General features: G+C 41.4%; 1 protein-coding gene across 3 annotated transcripts in view; it reads right to left on the bottom strand.

Annotated features, from left to right (window-relative positions):
• Nucleotides 1–16,899, bottom strand: part of ANKRD17 (ankyrin repeat domain 17) — a 140,990-nt gene that overhangs the window by 55,268 nt on the left and 68,823 nt on the right. For all 3 annotated transcript variants that reach the window (XM_084857457.1, XM_084857458.1, XM_084857459.1), the window contains 9 exons: nucleotides 13,170–13,317; nucleotides 9,667–9,900; nucleotides 8,212–8,306; nucleotides 5,998–6,235; nucleotides 5,264–5,455; nucleotides 4,824–4,933; nucleotides 2,736–2,823; nucleotides 894–1,021; nucleotides 264–407 (listed from right to left, as the gene is read on the bottom strand). In XM_084857457.1, the coding sequence (XP_084713583.1) occupies nucleotides 264–407; nucleotides 894–1,021; nucleotides 2,736–2,823; nucleotides 4,824–4,933; nucleotides 5,264–5,455; nucleotides 5,998–6,235; nucleotides 8,212–8,306; nucleotides 9,667–9,900; nucleotides 13,170–13,317 (1,377 nt within the window). The remainder of the gene's footprint in view (nucleotides 1–263; nucleotides 408–893; nucleotides 1,022–2,735; nucleotides 2,824–4,823; nucleotides 4,934–5,263; nucleotides 5,456–5,997; nucleotides 6,236–8,211; nucleotides 8,307–9,666; nucleotides 9,901–13,169; nucleotides 13,318–16,899) is intronic.

The following is a 16,899-nucleotide window of genomic DNA, read 5'->3' as shown; positions in this document are numbered from 1 at the left end:
GCACTTTAATTCTCCCCAGCCAAGACTTCCCTACAACAGGTTTCCTGCAGAACCAGGAGGTAAAAATTAAAATAAACCCAACAAAAGATAGCAGTATTTCCTTGGCCTCTTAGCAGTTTCTCATCGAAGCTTTAAAAATCTTCTACAATATCTATTGACTAAAATGCTTATTTCCAGATGAGTGGTGGTTATTTTAGCAAGACTTCATCAACAAAAACAAAATCCAAAAGGGCAGAGCTGAAGGCCAGCTCTTCAAACCTTACCCTATTTAAATCATGAGATGGGGGAGTCAGTTGGGTGGACTCAGGTGGAGGAGCAGAAAGCAGATTGTTAGGGTAGTCCAACAGGTAACAAACCACACTTGTATGGCCACCCTTAGCGGCTTCTATTAGCATGGTTGAACCATCCTATAAAGAAACAATGGGGTAAAATTAAGAAAAATCACACAGAGATTTACTTTGGCATAGCATTCTGGGGAAAAAACTTGATAGCCAATGTTTTATAAAGTATTTAAACAGTGCTCATCAATATTTAAAGACTAATTTTAATTAGCATTTATCAGTTTCTGGCTTCCTGGCTTGACCAGCTGCCTGCAAACAGTACCGTTGGAAGGTAGCAAGCTCACCAGGAAGTTCAGATCAAGGGAGATGAATATAAAAATACAATCTTATTAAAAAAGCCAGCTCTTTCAATACAAAAGTTCTGTAGGAATTTTTTTACACAATAGTAGCAGGAAAACTAAATGCAAGACCCATTTTGGCTGAAAATAGTTATGTATTATAAGTCATAAATTATGCTATATTCTCCAGTGTTTCGTTGGCTGATCAAAAGACTGCCCAACAACATGCACCCAGTACACATAATGAAATGATGGAAGAGGAAGCACCACGTACTTTCAATCTGTGTGTAGGATCAGCTCCATGAGCTAACAACAATTCCACAACTGCCAGGTGGCCTCCAGCACAAGCAAGTGACAGTACTGTATGATCATTGTTAGCTGTGGTCCTATTCACATTTGCTCCTGTCATAAAGAATAAAAAAGATCAGAACTGCTTCTTATTCTTAATTGCACTGTTACTTTTTGGTGAGAGCCTTCCCACTGGTCTCCTTCTATTAGGGACTGGACAGCAAGCCCATCTCTATCCCTGAAGTAACCATATGGGTCAGCACCCCACCCCTCAACATCATAACCTCGCTCCATTTCTTTCCACCAGCCCTCAGTGCAGCTGCTGAAGGAAGTAGAAGCCACAGCCTCCCCACATTCTCCTACTATGGTGGTGAAGGGTGGTGGTGGTGGAGAGATGTTCTCAGCCATGCCCCTCCCAGCCCTGCTACCTGAGCTATGATCAGAGAAGGGAGAAGACATACTGATATGAAGGAAATCCATGAAGGCTCTGTGAAAAAGACCCACAGCTCAGTTTTTGCTCTGCTCTCTTGTGCAAGAAACTGGGGGGAGTGGAGAATTTATCTATGAGAAGAGATGAGGCTAAGCTACATATGTTTGCTCCAGAATAGATAGGAGTCACCTGCTCCATAATGGATAGGAGTCACCTGCTCCAGACATCTTTTTATTCTTAAGTTTTTATTCCCAGTTATTCATAAACCACAAAGGTAGTTGCAAATATATTGTTATTGTTGCTTTTATGCCCTTCTACCTGAACCTACAATCCTGTATTCAGTCATGCACACTTCATATGGAACGAAGCAAAAACAACATGATGCAGGTCTGTTTATTTATTTAGCCCTATTTATACATTTCATTCTGCAAAATTTTGGCTAGGATCCAAAGAGCTACTTTAAAAGTGATCTCAACAACTTTCATGTATGCCATGGGATTTTTGACTTTTTTTTCTTTATACAACAGTCCATCATCATCATCCCATCCCCAACTCCCTTCAATTTCAAGAGCAGCTTGGCATGAGTGTGGGATGAGCAGATTATTGTCCAAAACAGAAATAGTCAAAAGCCACCACGGATTCATAGAATAATGGATTTCTCTCAAGTTACTTGCATATGCCACTACGTTTTTATTCAGCTGGAGAAAAAAAACCTTTGCCTTGTATGCACATGCTTTTTACTCTTATGTCAGACTTACATTTCTTTCAGTTGAGTATGTGAGTAATGTGGTACAGTAGATAGAATGGACACAGAATAGAAAGACTGGAGTTCAAATCCCCCCTTAGCCTTTGAAGCTCAGGTCTGGGTAGGTTACTATCTATAGGGGGGTTGTGAGGGTAAAATGGGATAAACTTATTTATGCTGCCCTGAGCTCCTTTGAGATAGAGTAGGGATACATATGTGATAAATATATGAACATAATTAAGGACTGTTGTAATGGGGTGGAGGCACTTTTTCTTTTTACATAAACATAGCAGTCAAGAACCAAAGAACTATACAACTTGCTTCCTGTACTATTAGAACATATCTAATTTCTGGAAGGCACAAGTAAATCTATCTAATTTATATTTTACTCAACTAGGGTGCAATTGGACTGTTTAGATGCTTGTTAGATTACAAAACATATGTCAGCCGAAATTATGTTATACAGCCTAGAACTGCTCCATTTTCCATTATGGTTGAGTTAATAAACATCTTTTATGCAACTCAAAAATATCAAGCATATGAAGATCTCATAAATCAAAACATGAAAGCAACGATTTAAGACTAAGATATAGCAAACTGGACAAAAACACATCAACACACTAAAAAAGTGAAATACCGTTCACAAAAAGTACCTTTGCTAATTAAGAACTGAACAGTACAGACATGACCTGCTCTTGCAGCTTTCATTAATGGAGTTCTTCCTCCTTCAGATTCATGTTCCTAGAAAGAGAGAGAAAAACAGACAGAAGCCACCTTGGAAATCAAATTCTTGATTGTTTTAATTTTTTAAAAAAATTTAACCTGCATTTTTCAAGGTTATTTTATCTAATGACAATGAGTGTGCACAGTCACTCAATCTAGGCCTTCAAAAATAAATTCACTTACATGAAAGAAGTGCTGTCAAGGAGTGCATATAGTCCAATGAACCAGAAAACCTAATAGGGATAAACCACTGAGGAATAAATACTAGGCTGAAAAAGTCATTTGGTAATGGGGATGTATCCCTCTGACCAAAGTTCTGCAGGTAATCTTGATGAAAAAGATTCAGAAAGGCATCCAAGCAAGAAGTGTTGCAACAGTGGGTGACCATCTACCCTCTCAACTGGAAAAATTCACAGTTTATGACAGAGACAGAATTTCTAGATACAATACCAGGGTTACGGGCTTTCTTAGCTGCTGCTTGGTCAAAAGTGCCTGGAGTGCCTTAACTGTGCAGTGACTAAACCAATAAGATGAGGGGTAGGTGACCATAATTTTTTGGCCTTTCTGCCAAAGCCAGCCCAAAGTTGTGCACCCTTGTAAATGACTCTGCCTTAGAACAGTTGGTCATAAAACTGACTAGAGGGGAGGCAAACTTGGACTTGATCTTGAATGGTCTCCAGGACCTGGTGTACAATGGATGTGTTTTTGAACACAGACAGAATAAGCTAAAGATTAGGCAGAACCCCTTTTGCATTCTCTCTCTAAGCCATCTTCCCAGCCCATGGGATTGTAGTTAGAGCCCCACCTCCCAGATCTAACTGTAGTCACATGAGAGTGGAGCAGGGGCTTAGAGAGAGTTTAAAGAGTTAGCAGCTTGGTCAGACAAACTTTGAGATTGCATGCCACCTTTGCTCACAAAGCCTAAGAGGCTCCCTGAGCTAGGCCCTGTGACAGTAGCTTAGGGAATGCACAATTCCTTGAAGACTTTTTAAAAAAAGCTTCTGAAGGCTTTTACATAAAACTCTGAGCTGTAATTATTGTCCAGGACTCAGATGAAAACTAGCCCTGAAAGAGCCACACTGGTTATCAGCTTGTTTTTGGGCTCAATTCAAAGTGCTGACATGACCTCTAAAGCCACAGTATCTGAATGAGTGCTACCTCCAGTTAGAGATGGATGGACCAGTCTGTTTCTGGTCCATGTCAATTTTGCATGTATTAACCTCCACAAACATTTGTATTTAAATACATATTTTGAATGTATTTACTTACAAAAATACATTTATAAATGCATTTTATCTCCAAGTATTCATTTCTAAATGTATTTTATTGTAAAGCATGCATTTTAAAATTCATTGGGGGGGGGGGGAGGTGAGCCAGGAGCTGCACTGTAAAATTTGGAGAAGTGTAAAATCTGAAGGCTAAGTATGTTCTGGTCCACACAGTAACCCAGGAGTTGTAGATCAGGTCAGTTTGCATCCGAATTCGCAAAGATTGAATTCCTCAAGCATCCATAACTCTAGCATAATTACAGTGTGCCTTAAGATCTGCTGGGGAGGCCCTGTTGTGTGTCCCTTCATCTCAGGATGCCCAGATGGTGTGGGACAAATCTACGGCTTTCTCAGCAGAGGCACCCACTCTTGAACTCCCTTCCTCACAGAGGTTTGCCTGGCTGATTTTGTCCTAGTCCTCAAAAAGCTTGTTAAAATGGTCCTTTTATTGTTGTTGTTAAAAACTTCCTTTGGTATCATGTTACAATGCTGGGGGTTGCACTTTCTATCTTTTTTATTTTGGTTGGTTGTGATAAGCTGTCCATTTTGTTTGGTGAAGATGTTGCATCTAATCTGATTTCATATGTTTGTTATATTTTGTTATTTGCTGATGTGCAATCTATTTTGAGAGTCTATTGCTGGGGCGGATCAAGCAGCATATAAACCTAAATCAAGTCAAATATGGTCTTTAAAAAAAAGCAAGAAATTACACAACATAGGAAAAGCCCAAAGCTTCACCTGCCAACTTACCAGATCTGCATCTGCTTGAAGCAACACATCTGCTACATCTGTATGACCATTCTCGCAGGCGTACGTCAGTGCTGTGTCCCCTGTTGCTGTTGTTGCATGCACATTGGCTCCTGAAGAAGCATGAAGTATATTAAGCTTAGAAAATATGCAAGCACGTCACTCACTAGTGCGACAGCTTATACTATTTAACCACATTTCAAAACACTCAGGTATTACGTTTGATTACTATGTTCTGAAATTACTATTTCATTATTATTTGCACAGGCCTCAGATGCAAGTGACGTACTACTACACAGAAGGAAACACACACACACACACACAATATGATAAAGAAGTTCAATAAGTCACCATGGAATATAGCCCTATGACAGCAAGGCTTCAAGGGTGTGCTTTCCATTTTAAACTTGAACAATACATGCACACAGAGAACAATTCCATACCTGCAGCTAATAAATATTTAACTAGCTCCAAGTGACCCTCTTGAGCAGCTTCCATTAAAGGTGTAGAACAGCCAAGTTCTATATCAGCTCCTGCTTTAATAAGGAAGTCAGCCACCTCGAGAAAGCCCCCACAACATGCTAGGGTTAAGGCAGTTTCTTGGGTCTCTTCTGTCTGAGCATTGATGTTGGCTCCTTGGAGAAAGAAATATACCAGTGCAGATTCAGTTTTGAAAACAGCACTTAGCATTAACATTATTTGACTACAGTATATAAAAATATAAAAACTTTTCAAACCAAATTTCTCAACTCAATTAAGACAGTTAGGTCTGTCCCATGCTATTTACTGATAGCTTTTCATGATCCGAGATGGCATTCCTTACTCTTGTAGAAGCTGCAAAGTCTGCCAAGTGTACCTATTAAAAGAATATAAATTAAGGATCCTGACTGACTGGCTAATGACTTTCTAAGGAACATAGTTTCTGCTGTCAGTGTTTATTAGTGCTTTGCATATTAATCAGAATTTTATTGTATTAATCATACAATCGGAAGACAAGCATTCCCTGAAGTCAACATACTACATCTGGAAAAGTGATTTTTGTATAATATTAAATATCCTACACTAAAAAATATACAACAAAAATTAGCAAGCAATTCAGTCCCCTAGAAGAAACATTTCAGGATTTTCAGAAGCCTTCAATGTTCTACTAGTAAAGTTGTTATATTCTTACATTTACCTTGACCTAGAAGTAATGCTACCATTTCCTCATGACCCTCTCGGGCTGCTTCCATCAGTGGTGTATAACCTTCATCATTTACCTCCTCCAGGTTGGCCCCTCGTTCAATTAATAAGGCTGCCAGCTCTACATGCCCACCACAGGCTGCCAAAGTTAATGGGGATTCAAAGGAATCAGCAGGCATGTTCACCTGAGCACCGCTATCAAGGAGTAACCTAGCAACTTCCACATGCCCATCCTAAAAAAAAACATAAAAAACAAACTACTTAAGTATACAAGAGTTGGATAATGATGCTCTCTACACCCAAGAGGTTATTTTGTAACATGAAGCAAAGCATTATACAAAGCTTCTCGCAGCACACTGGCCAAAAAACAGTAGTTTTAGGTTTGTAGAAATATGAACCAATTAAAATAGCCCAAATTTGCAGGAAGGCTTGGGGAAGTTTGAAATGGCTTGTTTACATATCTGTATTGGCCCCAGGAGCGTAACCAAGTCACCTGTAGTGTTAGAGGGGTCTAGAAATCCATAATGCCTTGCTTAAGTTCATTATGGGTGCAATTTCCTTGCTAGTAAGCCTCTGAGCGGGTGAACATGAGTCAAAGGGTCGATAGCACGGCATAGCACATTCCATACTAACGAGTAGAGTTTTTAATCAAGATCTGCCTGGGAAGTGAAGTTTGTTTACCTTAAAGCTGCAGATGGCTGTGCTGAGAACCAAACGCTGCTAGTCCATGCTGGGAATGAACGCTAGGGGGCACTTGCTGCTGTCATGCTGCCTCATTGCTAACGTGTATGCTATAAAGCCTATTGTACGCCATGGCTCTGCGTTCAGAGAAGCTGTCTGACCCCATCATTGGGTACGCCTGTGTGCTGTAAGTTACTCAATAAGTACTCAATAAAGTACTCCTTGTAAGTAAACCTGGGTCTGATTTATCACTATCTTGGCACCTCTAAATTAAGAGGTTGAAGCCCACAGTGGGGGCAACACAATATCCTGAGTAATATAACGTATTACAAGACAGAACCCAAAATGAAAGTATTCTCTCACACAGTTGTTGTATGATGTTTGAATTTGCATACAAGCCAACATGTTTTTATACAAAATGAGCAACACTGACTGCTGCTCTTGACTTTTGAATGTATCACACGAACACTGGCTGGGTTCAGACATTTGCAGTGGGGGAAGCGACCACTGTGGCTGCTCCCCCCACGCCCATGCTTACTGTGACCACCATTTGCAATATTCTCCACGCTGCAGCACCTGCTGGCACATCGTCCAAACCCAGCATGGTGGGGGTGGCAGCTTTGTACCCACCCTACAACCACTACTGCACGTCATGGGTTGTAGGGTGGGTATGATGCTTTCCCCACCTCGCTGCACGTCATGGTCAGATGATGCACCAATCAACGCTGTAGCATGGGGAATAATACAAATGGCAGGTGGGGGGATCAGCGATGATAGTTGCTTCCCCCGTTGCCATCGTCCAAACCCAGTCACTGACTAGGTCTGCACAATCACAGAGGGAGAAAGAAGCCACAGTGGCTCCCCCGCCCACTGCACTCTGGGTGGTTTGCTACCCACAGCAACAAGCCACCATAGCCAGATTTGCCCAAGACACGCTGCGCTGCCAAGAGTAATTATGCAAATCACACACACAACCAGCATGCATGGGGTGGGCGGGAATAAACCACCATGGCTCATTTCCCTTAGCGTGAACTGGGCCACTATGAATTTAATTCATGAAATGCAAGATTAGCTCCCCAGTGTGGTTATAACTGTATTTCAGATTCACAGTTCTTCCTAAACTGTATTCTTGTGTACCACGCATTCTGGGTTGCCATTAGATTTACATATATCTTATAATCTTTGGGGTACTATTCCTTGTCTAACAAATGTATAAATTTCTTAGGAGGAGAACCTAGGCAGCACAGTTCTATCTAGCCAATAGTAGCTGAACGCCACAAGTGACTCTGGAACAGGAATTACAGCATGAACAAAACTTCCCCCTACATACAAGACTGTCAGCCACCAGACAAACACAGACGTTGGCTGAGGATTTGGCAGACTGTGAGGGATCACTTCTTTCTCTCCTATCAGTCTTGGAGGATGGGCTTTACATCCAAGTCGAAATGCAATCCTCTTATACGACAACCTTGTGACAAAACAGAAAGCCAATAATCCCTGCGCACCACATATTCCTGACGCCTCTTACCATGCATGCCTCCATTAACGCAGTATGCATTTCATCTGTTTTATGTTCCTGGTCTGCGCCTGCTTCCAGCAAAAACCTCACCATTTCTAAATGGCCTAAAAACAAACAAACAAAAAATCAAAAGCCACACTGAACATGAGAATTCCCAAACGGTGTGTGTGTGATGGGGGAGGGGGAATTGTCTTAATTCACTTAACACCAGAAATTAGGCAATTTGCTATTCTGAAGAATAACAAAAATGTTGCAGGCAATGTTGTAAAGGAAAATAAGTGGCCTGCATACATTCTCTCAAGCTAGAAAGGAACACACATATTCCCTTTCAAATCTGAAGCATGAAAACTAGAAGAAAAACTAAAAAGCTGAGAGTCCTTCAGAAAAAGTTGCTGAGGAATATAAAACACACTTTATATTTCAGTGTTATTTTCTCTCAGAAAGAAAAGGAAGCTGAGAGAGAAACTTTTTAAAAAACGAGTTTTTATAGCTATTATTTATTTTCAGTTATTACATTTCTATACTGCCCCATAGCCGAAGCTCTCCGGGCCGTATACAAAGATTAATCCTTTAATCCTTGGCTACTTTCTTTTTACACTGTGCTATGTTCACAGGTTAGAATTGAAAGTCTGATCATGTAGTTGTAATGTGGGCAATTTGCATTAGAACTCCTCCATTGGTTCAATTTTATTCCAGTCCCGGAAAATGCTACATCCCATTCCCTTGTGGAAAGAACAAAAGTATAGCATGAACACTAAATACAATCCCCGCCCCAATAAAAATAGTTCCATTCGATGAAACAAATAAACCTTATGGTTTATTTTGTAACATATTTCAGGACTGAAAATAAGTAATTTCAGTAGTTATTTTTCTGGGATAATAAGAGTACTAAAATCCTGATGAAGATGAAATATATGTTGGGCTAGATTCCAATGACATTTAACATGATTTAGATTAGGAATTAAAATCACAGAATCTTACTTTATTAGTCTGAAGGGGAAAAAAGGAAAGGTTCCTCCTGTGCAAGCACCGGGTCATTACTGACCCCTAGAGGGATGCCGCTTATGCCGGCGTTTTCATGGCAGACTATAGCGGGGTGGTTTGCCATTGCCTTCCCCAGTTGTGACTACCTTTCCCCCAGCAAGCTGGGTACTCATTTTACCGACCTCAGAAGGATGGAGGGCTGAGTTGACCTGAGCTGGCTACCCGAGACCTGGCTTCCGCTGGGATCGAACTCAGGTTGTGGCGAGAGTTTCGGTTGCAATACTGCCGCCTACCACTCTGCGCCACACGAGGCTCTATTATTAGTCTGAACAAAGGTACACAAGCAACTGAGAATAAAAAGTTTAAATTTAATCCTAACAATTTCTTAAATTGAAAAGATTGAGGCTTTCCATTGCTTGTTGAAGCATACTGTTGGCTTACTCAATGAAAGGTTACAGCCGAAAGATTTCAATACTATACCTTTATAGCAAGCCAGAGTAAGTGCACTCTCCTTAAATTCATTGGAATGCGTATTGATTCCGGCTCCATTTTCTAACAGCACTCTGGCAACTTCCACATGTCCAGCACTCCCTGCCTCCATAAGAGGAGTGTGGCCATTTTCATTATGGTCCTCAATACTAGCACCGGACTCCAAGAGGGCCTTCACAACATCTACATAGCCTCCAGCACAAGCATAAGTGAGGGCTGTGTTGCCTAGTTTCAGAAAAGAAAAGAATATTGAGATTTGTCTGGCGACTCCCCCTCCCCACTCCAAATCCATAACAGTCCTGACCATCTGCACCTATATTTCATCAAACTTTCAGGTATATAAGAGGTAGTGTGGTGTCACAGTTTTTATTTATTTATTTAATTTCATTTCTATACCGCCCAATAGCCGAAGCTCTCTGGCGGTTCACAAAAATTAAAACCAAACAACACACAATAAAACAATTTAAAATATATAGAACATTAAAACCAAAGTTAATAAACTGAGCTATGAACTAGGAAATCTTAAATTCAAATCTTGTCTCTGCCAGGCTAGCTGGCCTGAGGAAAGTTGCCATCACTCAGCCTGCACCCGTAATATAGGAATAATAATACTGGCTTCCTTGACTGGATCATTGCTAAGGATTACAAGAGAGAGAATGTATGCAAAGCAGTTTGAACACTTTAAACTGCTCTACAGAACCTAAGGGCTATGTCCAGTGCTGTCCTTCCATTCACACAAGGCTCTTTGATTCAACAGAGGCTGTTCTGTGAACAGAAGAGGGAAGGGAGAGGATTTTTGCCAGCCCCCCCTTTCTCCTGCAGCCCTATGCCCCCTCCAAAGGACTATTCCAGAAGGTTGGGGGACCATCTGGAATAGTATGGGATGTAGTGCCGGGGACTGTAGAACAAAGGGGGAACTGATGAATATCACCTCCCCCTTCTGTTCATGGAAGCCAGAACCTATTGACAAAGAGAGGTGGATGGTCCCAACTCTGCAAGAGCTGAAGGTATTGATGAAATCTCCAAAGAGATGCCGTTAACTCTCCCCAATGATGGTGCTGTGGCAGAGTCAAAGGAGACCACAGCCTGTGTACACATAAGGAGAGCAATGGAATGTATGGAACAGAGTGTTGAGGATCCAGACAAAGTTGACTTGTCCAAATCTGCTGCCATTCCCATACATCTTGGTGGGAATGGGGGAGAACTCAAAACTGTGGCTAAACCAGGTAGTGATGGCCATAATACTGAGGCGAAGGTGACTTGCTTCAACATTGGTATTCATGTGTCGAGTAGTAGGAATGATGGTATTTTTATCATCATTAAAAAATTCAGAGATTAGTATCCTGAGGTACCATGAGCTTCAAGACAATTCAAGGTACTAATTATAAGCAATAAAGCCTTGCCTGGGTTACCATCCTGCATTTCTAAAAAAGTCCTGTCTATGAGCCCCAACATCCTTTGACAACAGTCAAGGAGACCCTGCTTCAAATTCGACGTGGGCACTCCAAAATCTTGATAGTCGCCCAACCACTGTGAAAAGCTCTGCCAAGAGAGGCTGGCCTGAGCCTATGGACTTTTAGAAAATATTGCAAAATGGTTGTTTTCAGCAGGCATTTTGCATTGCATACTATCATTGTGAAGGTTTGCCAGATAAATTTACAGATTTGATTAGATTTTATTCTTACTCTATTATATTGGTTTTACTGATGATTATTTTATTGTGCTTTAAGCCACCTTGCGCTTCCACAGAAGTGAGTGGCATAAATGTTTCAATAAAAATAATAAGGTTTTTGTTGTTTATAATGTAAAGCCCTGGTTGACATGATCATTTCTCCCAAGATTAAAGTGGTGAGCCAAGATTCACAGATCTTGTCACATACTGATGAATGAACTTATTTCAGCTTCTGATTCAACCCTTGAACGCAAGTCAGAGCCTAAAGCTGGCAGTGTTATCCCAGGAAAAATGAACATATAAGAGACAGGACTACAGTTTAAAAGTTTTCAAAATAAAGATAGGTTGAAGAAAAACTGGTGTGGCAATTAGCAACACCAACAACAGAAGACAGTGGTCACCGTTGAGACAAGGAAGAGACATACTAAAGAACACTAGGATGAATTCACAGAACAGGGCTGAAATACATTCACTCAGAGCTAGCATCACTGAAGGGGGTTGGCATGGTTTGGCACCTGCTAAGGCCCATTGCAAATGCTGGGGTGGGTGGGTCCTGACCCCGCTGCTACTTCTTCTTGCTGCTTCTGCCTGCCTGAGTGAACGGCACAAGGAGAAAGAGCAGTAACCTCTGCAGACTTTGACCTCTCTCTCCAGGAGATGGTGCTGATTGGGCATTGAGGGAGAGGCAACGAAATGGACAGTGGCTTTCACCTAAAGATTCTAAAGCAGTTAGCTATCATAAATGAGTGTTCATAGACATCTGTGAAGAGTATATTTTCCAGGTAGCTGGAGGTAAATAAATACATTATCTATCATATAAAGAGAGAAGAAAGATTATCAGTCAATTAAATGGCTTTTATATCTGGGAAAGTATTAAATAAATTATGCCAGCTCAACCAAGTTTCCTTATTTTAAAAAAATAATTTATTTAATATACAAGATCTCAAGCTGATATAGTCAGATTTCATCAAGAACTTTAACCTAGTCCTGCAAGACATCCACCCAAGAAAGTTGAGAAATGTAGACTAGAAGGAACTATAATGAGATATTTCATAACATATAACATATGTTCACCAACTAGCTGAAATATCAAAGGGTAATCAGTGGACTACAGTTAAATTCAAATAAAGGTATCTTGTGACATTCTACTTTAGACCTCATTTGACAGCAATAAGGCAACAAGAAAACCAGGAAGTGGCAAGAAATGGATGAATTTGTTTCAAATTTCGAAAAAAATCAAGTGAAGTGCTGTTCATTTTCAAGTAAGGGATGTTTGCCAGGTGGTCAGTATTTACTCATTCTGTTTACATTCTGGGAAAGGGTGCATCCTTGAGTAATCACACAAAACGTTTGTGAAATGTGACAACTTTTACCAAGAAAATGTCAAGCACTGAAACCCAACAGTTGCAAGCTCTCCAGAGGACTGAACAGCATTTATGCACATTGTTGACAATCCAAATTCACCTGTTTGAGTATAATTCACTGCCAAGCTTCAAAATATTCAGACTCCTTGACCCAGATCAGGAAAAGCCATGTATTAAATTATCTCACCCCTTCCCTGTGCTCAGTTCTTTTTGTGACACCTCCTTGCTCCAATGTAGCAACATCTCTGTTGTTTCCACAATACTGCCCACCAACCCTGGCCAAAAATTTTCAGTTTAGAGATTATATGAGAGTTTTGTGTAAATTTTCCCACCTGGTATAATATTAGATCTGTCTGCAAACTGTTGAATTCCTTCATATTAAAAAAGTGTAATGTGTGATGCAGGGTTCCTGGGTTGCTCCACATTCCTATTACACTGAACTGTAACACGTTTATTACCTGTTGAAGACTGTGCATTGACATCAGCACCATGAGCTAGCAGCAACTTGACAATTTTGACATGTCCCCCATTAGCAGCAGCCATTAAAGGTGTTATGTCTCCTTTGATACCTCTGTCTTCAACATTTGCATGCATTGCCAGCAAAACCTGTTGACAGAGAGAACAAAAAATGGATAATTAAGATGAAAAGGGACCAAATGTGGTACGTAACTATGCAAATGCAGTCCTTGTGTGCTTGCTGTGTCTTGTAAAGCAGCTCCTTCAAGCACCTTCTGTGCATAAATGTAGTAACGTTAGCAGATGGGTTATCATGTTTGCACTTCAATTTTGTAGTGTTTAGGCAACATTACATAACACCAACTATGTCCTAGGAGAGAAGGAGCATCTGCTGCAGGTTTTATTCCAGGTATGACAATGTAATGCAAACGGGAGCACTTTGTTAAGAAAAAGGTACGCAGGCATCCCTGTTGTTCTGCACACACACACACACACACACACACATCCAATTTCAACCTTTTCCCCATTCCTTTCTATGGCTAGCTCAGCTCTGAATGGATTGGTTCCTTTTGGTTTCTGTCATGCAAAACTTCAAGGTCTGTAAACCTTGCAAACTCTGTTCCTGTACATATGCATATTACTGGGAGCTGCAAGGGCAGGGAAGGGCAATTAAGCCACTACTATGTTATATACAGGGCTACATCAAATGTTAGCTCTGTTTTGGGGGTTGACAGTACTGCTGGGGGAGGGGGATAGAAATATGTCCCTCCAAAACCCTCTTAATGTGCCACTGCTACTCTGACAAAAATAAATCCTAGTTGGGGCTACTTACTCCTTCCCAAGGGGCTCCTAGGCCACCAGGGCTATGCATGATGTCGCCAGAGGCAGGGGAAGCCATATGAGATCACATAGATGATTCTAGCCAATCAAGTACCATGGAGCGAATGATAACTCACCTGAAGAACAAATGCAGCATGCTTTTGTTGCTTCTTACAGCTATCCCCCACCCCACCCCACTCCCAAATTGTGAAATGGGCTTTTATGACTAAAAAGAATGTTCACAAAGAGAAACCTGTATTTCTGTCCTTATCAAGGAAAGAAGACACATAGAATTGGGATAAGTGCCTCTGCCAAGTCAAGGAAGGCAGCCTCAAATTTCTGTATTCATAGGATGCAGGGCTTCTCCCCTTCACCCCCGGATATGTAGCCAAAGCAAACACAAATGTCTCAAAAAGGGTAAAATGTAAAGGAGCAGACCAAACTACTGCAACATGTAGCAAAGGCTAAACCAAACTTATTGAACATCAGCAAAATTAATGAATTACCCAAAGTTACAGGAAATGAACTGACCAAACTGTATTGGAGACCCTGAAAACTGAGGGAAGAGGGGAGAAGGGATCCCCTCAACCTCAGAAAAACCTCTCCTTCTAAATCCTGGTAACTGCGTACCAAGAAAAAAGTGGCATCATAGAGCATAGGCCTAGCTGCATTCCTTCTTTAAAGAAGAATAGAAATTCACAAATAAGCCCAGAATTACCATTTCTCCTCATAAGGGAAGGAAGTCTACAAGTGCACTGGGATAACCACCCATGATGCCATGCCTTCTACGGATGCAGGACCCACTGGAAGATGCAGTCTCTCTCTGATAATTCCTAGTGAAGGTATGTACCAAAACCCAGGCAACTGCCCTGCATTATCTCCTCCAGCCAGGCTCTTTCCCAGAAGTGTCACCTCTAACAGAGTGGGCAAAGATGTTCTCCGGAACCTGGAACCATAAGCCAGGCAATGCATTATTTTAGTCAGTAAGCCAAGGAAGCTATGGACACTCTCCTTCCCAGGGTCCATTTCGTGTATGAAACAATGAGCTATTTGTGTTGATGGATGGGGTTGATCCTGTCTATACAAAACTTGAGTGCCAGACATCCAGTATATCCCATTCTCTTTTGCGGGGAGAAGTCAGATAAGGATAATGTAAGATAGGACAAGGTCCTGACCCCTGTGAGAAAGTTGATTTTTGGAATGAATAACTGATCTGGTTAAAGCACCATCGTGGAACATGGTTGAAAGATACAAAGATCCTTTTCTATATAAAGAACTTCTGCATAAAGTTCTAACACTTCATGAGCTAAAGGAACACTCCCTTTTACATTAGTATCTTGAGGGCGAAGGCTCAAAGAGAGATCTAGTTAAGAGTTCTCAAGACCACATTAAATTTCCATGTGGGGGCCTGGTGCGCTGTTGGTGGATTGAGAACCAGCTTTCAGTAACCTGCTATCTTCTGGGAAAGCCAAATGCTGTATCCCAGGATGCTGGTGTGAACAAAAACTTGCCTGTGTAGCATTCTTAGAATAGAGACCTGAAAACAGGCCATCCTGGAGAAATTCTAGTAGCTCTCTAATTCCCTGTCATGAGAGAATCCTTCCAGCTTCTTTGACACAACCTGATACACTAGATCGTCAAGAAGCTGGAAGTGTATCCACCACCTTTGTGGCATAGCCATGGAGCTTTCGCATGTTCCACTCATTCTCCAGATGATTAGTTTTAGCATCTCTAGATTCTGATGTATGACATAACCTTGGAATAAATAATCTTGAATATTTGGTAGGGTTCATGCCTCAGCAATCAATAATCAGGTCTGAGAACCAAGGACATTGTGGTCATCTTGGGATGCTTAGAATCACATCTGCCTGTGGATTTTTCAAATCATCCTTGGCAGAGGGTACAAGTACTAAGGTCCATGCAGCTAGACTGATCTTAAGTAGCAGTATCATTCCATTCCTCTGTCCTGGAAGTTTGGGCTGAACCCAGGTAGCTTCTTGTTGAGAGAAGCAAAGAGATCCAAGATAAGGTTCCCTGGTTCTTAACTGGCTAACACCACTGGGTTTAGGGTGGACTGTGCTGGGTCCAAGCTAAGCCAGTCTACTTGAACTCTGAGAGTGCCCTTTAGGTGTTCTTGTCTTTAAAAGATAGTAGGTGAACTCTGTCCATGAGAACAGGAGAATCACGTCTTTCAGCAGTGAGCACCCCATCTACTTAGTTGGCATTTATTGTCATCACCTTGGCTCAAGTAGCTTGTTGACCCCTCAGGTGATGGATTTCAAAGTTCTGCAACTGGAGGTAGGACCTCTGGATTCAGAAAACTGGTGATCTGAAGCTGGAATCCTAGGAGGAATATCCATATGGACAACATTCCATACCAGGCCCCTAGGACAGAGTCTAGGCACAAGATAATAATTCTCAGTGGCCTGCCTCACATTCTGTCTATAATATCTAGCCAGAGTCAAAGGTGTTCTGCCTGATTCCATACCAGTGTCAATTGAGAGAAAGGCTCCATCTATCAGACTGTTCAGAATTACTCCCAGGTGAAGAGGAGATTGTGATGGGGAATACACACTTTTCTTCCTGTTGATCAGGGAACTGACTCTGTAAAGGTGGAGATGGTCATAGCCACATCCTTTAGATGTTTCTCCAAAGAGGAAGCAATCCAGTTAAGAGAAGACATGCATCCTCCCCCAACCCCTGCTCCAAAGGGGTTTCAAGGATCTTAGCGAACACCTTGGGAAGTAAGAGAGACTGAAAGGGAGAGTGCAGAATTTCCACTGTAGTTAAACCAAAAGGAATCTGCTATGGACTGTTCCAACGACAACGTGAAGGCAGGCCTCTGAGGTTGATCCAAGCTACGAGATCTCTCTTCCTGAGACAGGACAAAATCAAAACAGAAAGTCTTCATAA

The sequence above is a fragment of the Heloderma suspectum genome, chromosome 5, assembly GCF_057233095.1.
Source record: "Heloderma suspectum isolate Gila_16-S chromosome 5, 16-S_ref, whole genome shotgun sequence".
NCBI lineage: Eukaryota > Metazoa > Chordata > Lepidosauria > Squamata > Helodermatidae > Heloderma > Heloderma suspectum.
This window is presented reverse-complemented; position numbering and strand designations above follow the sequence as displayed.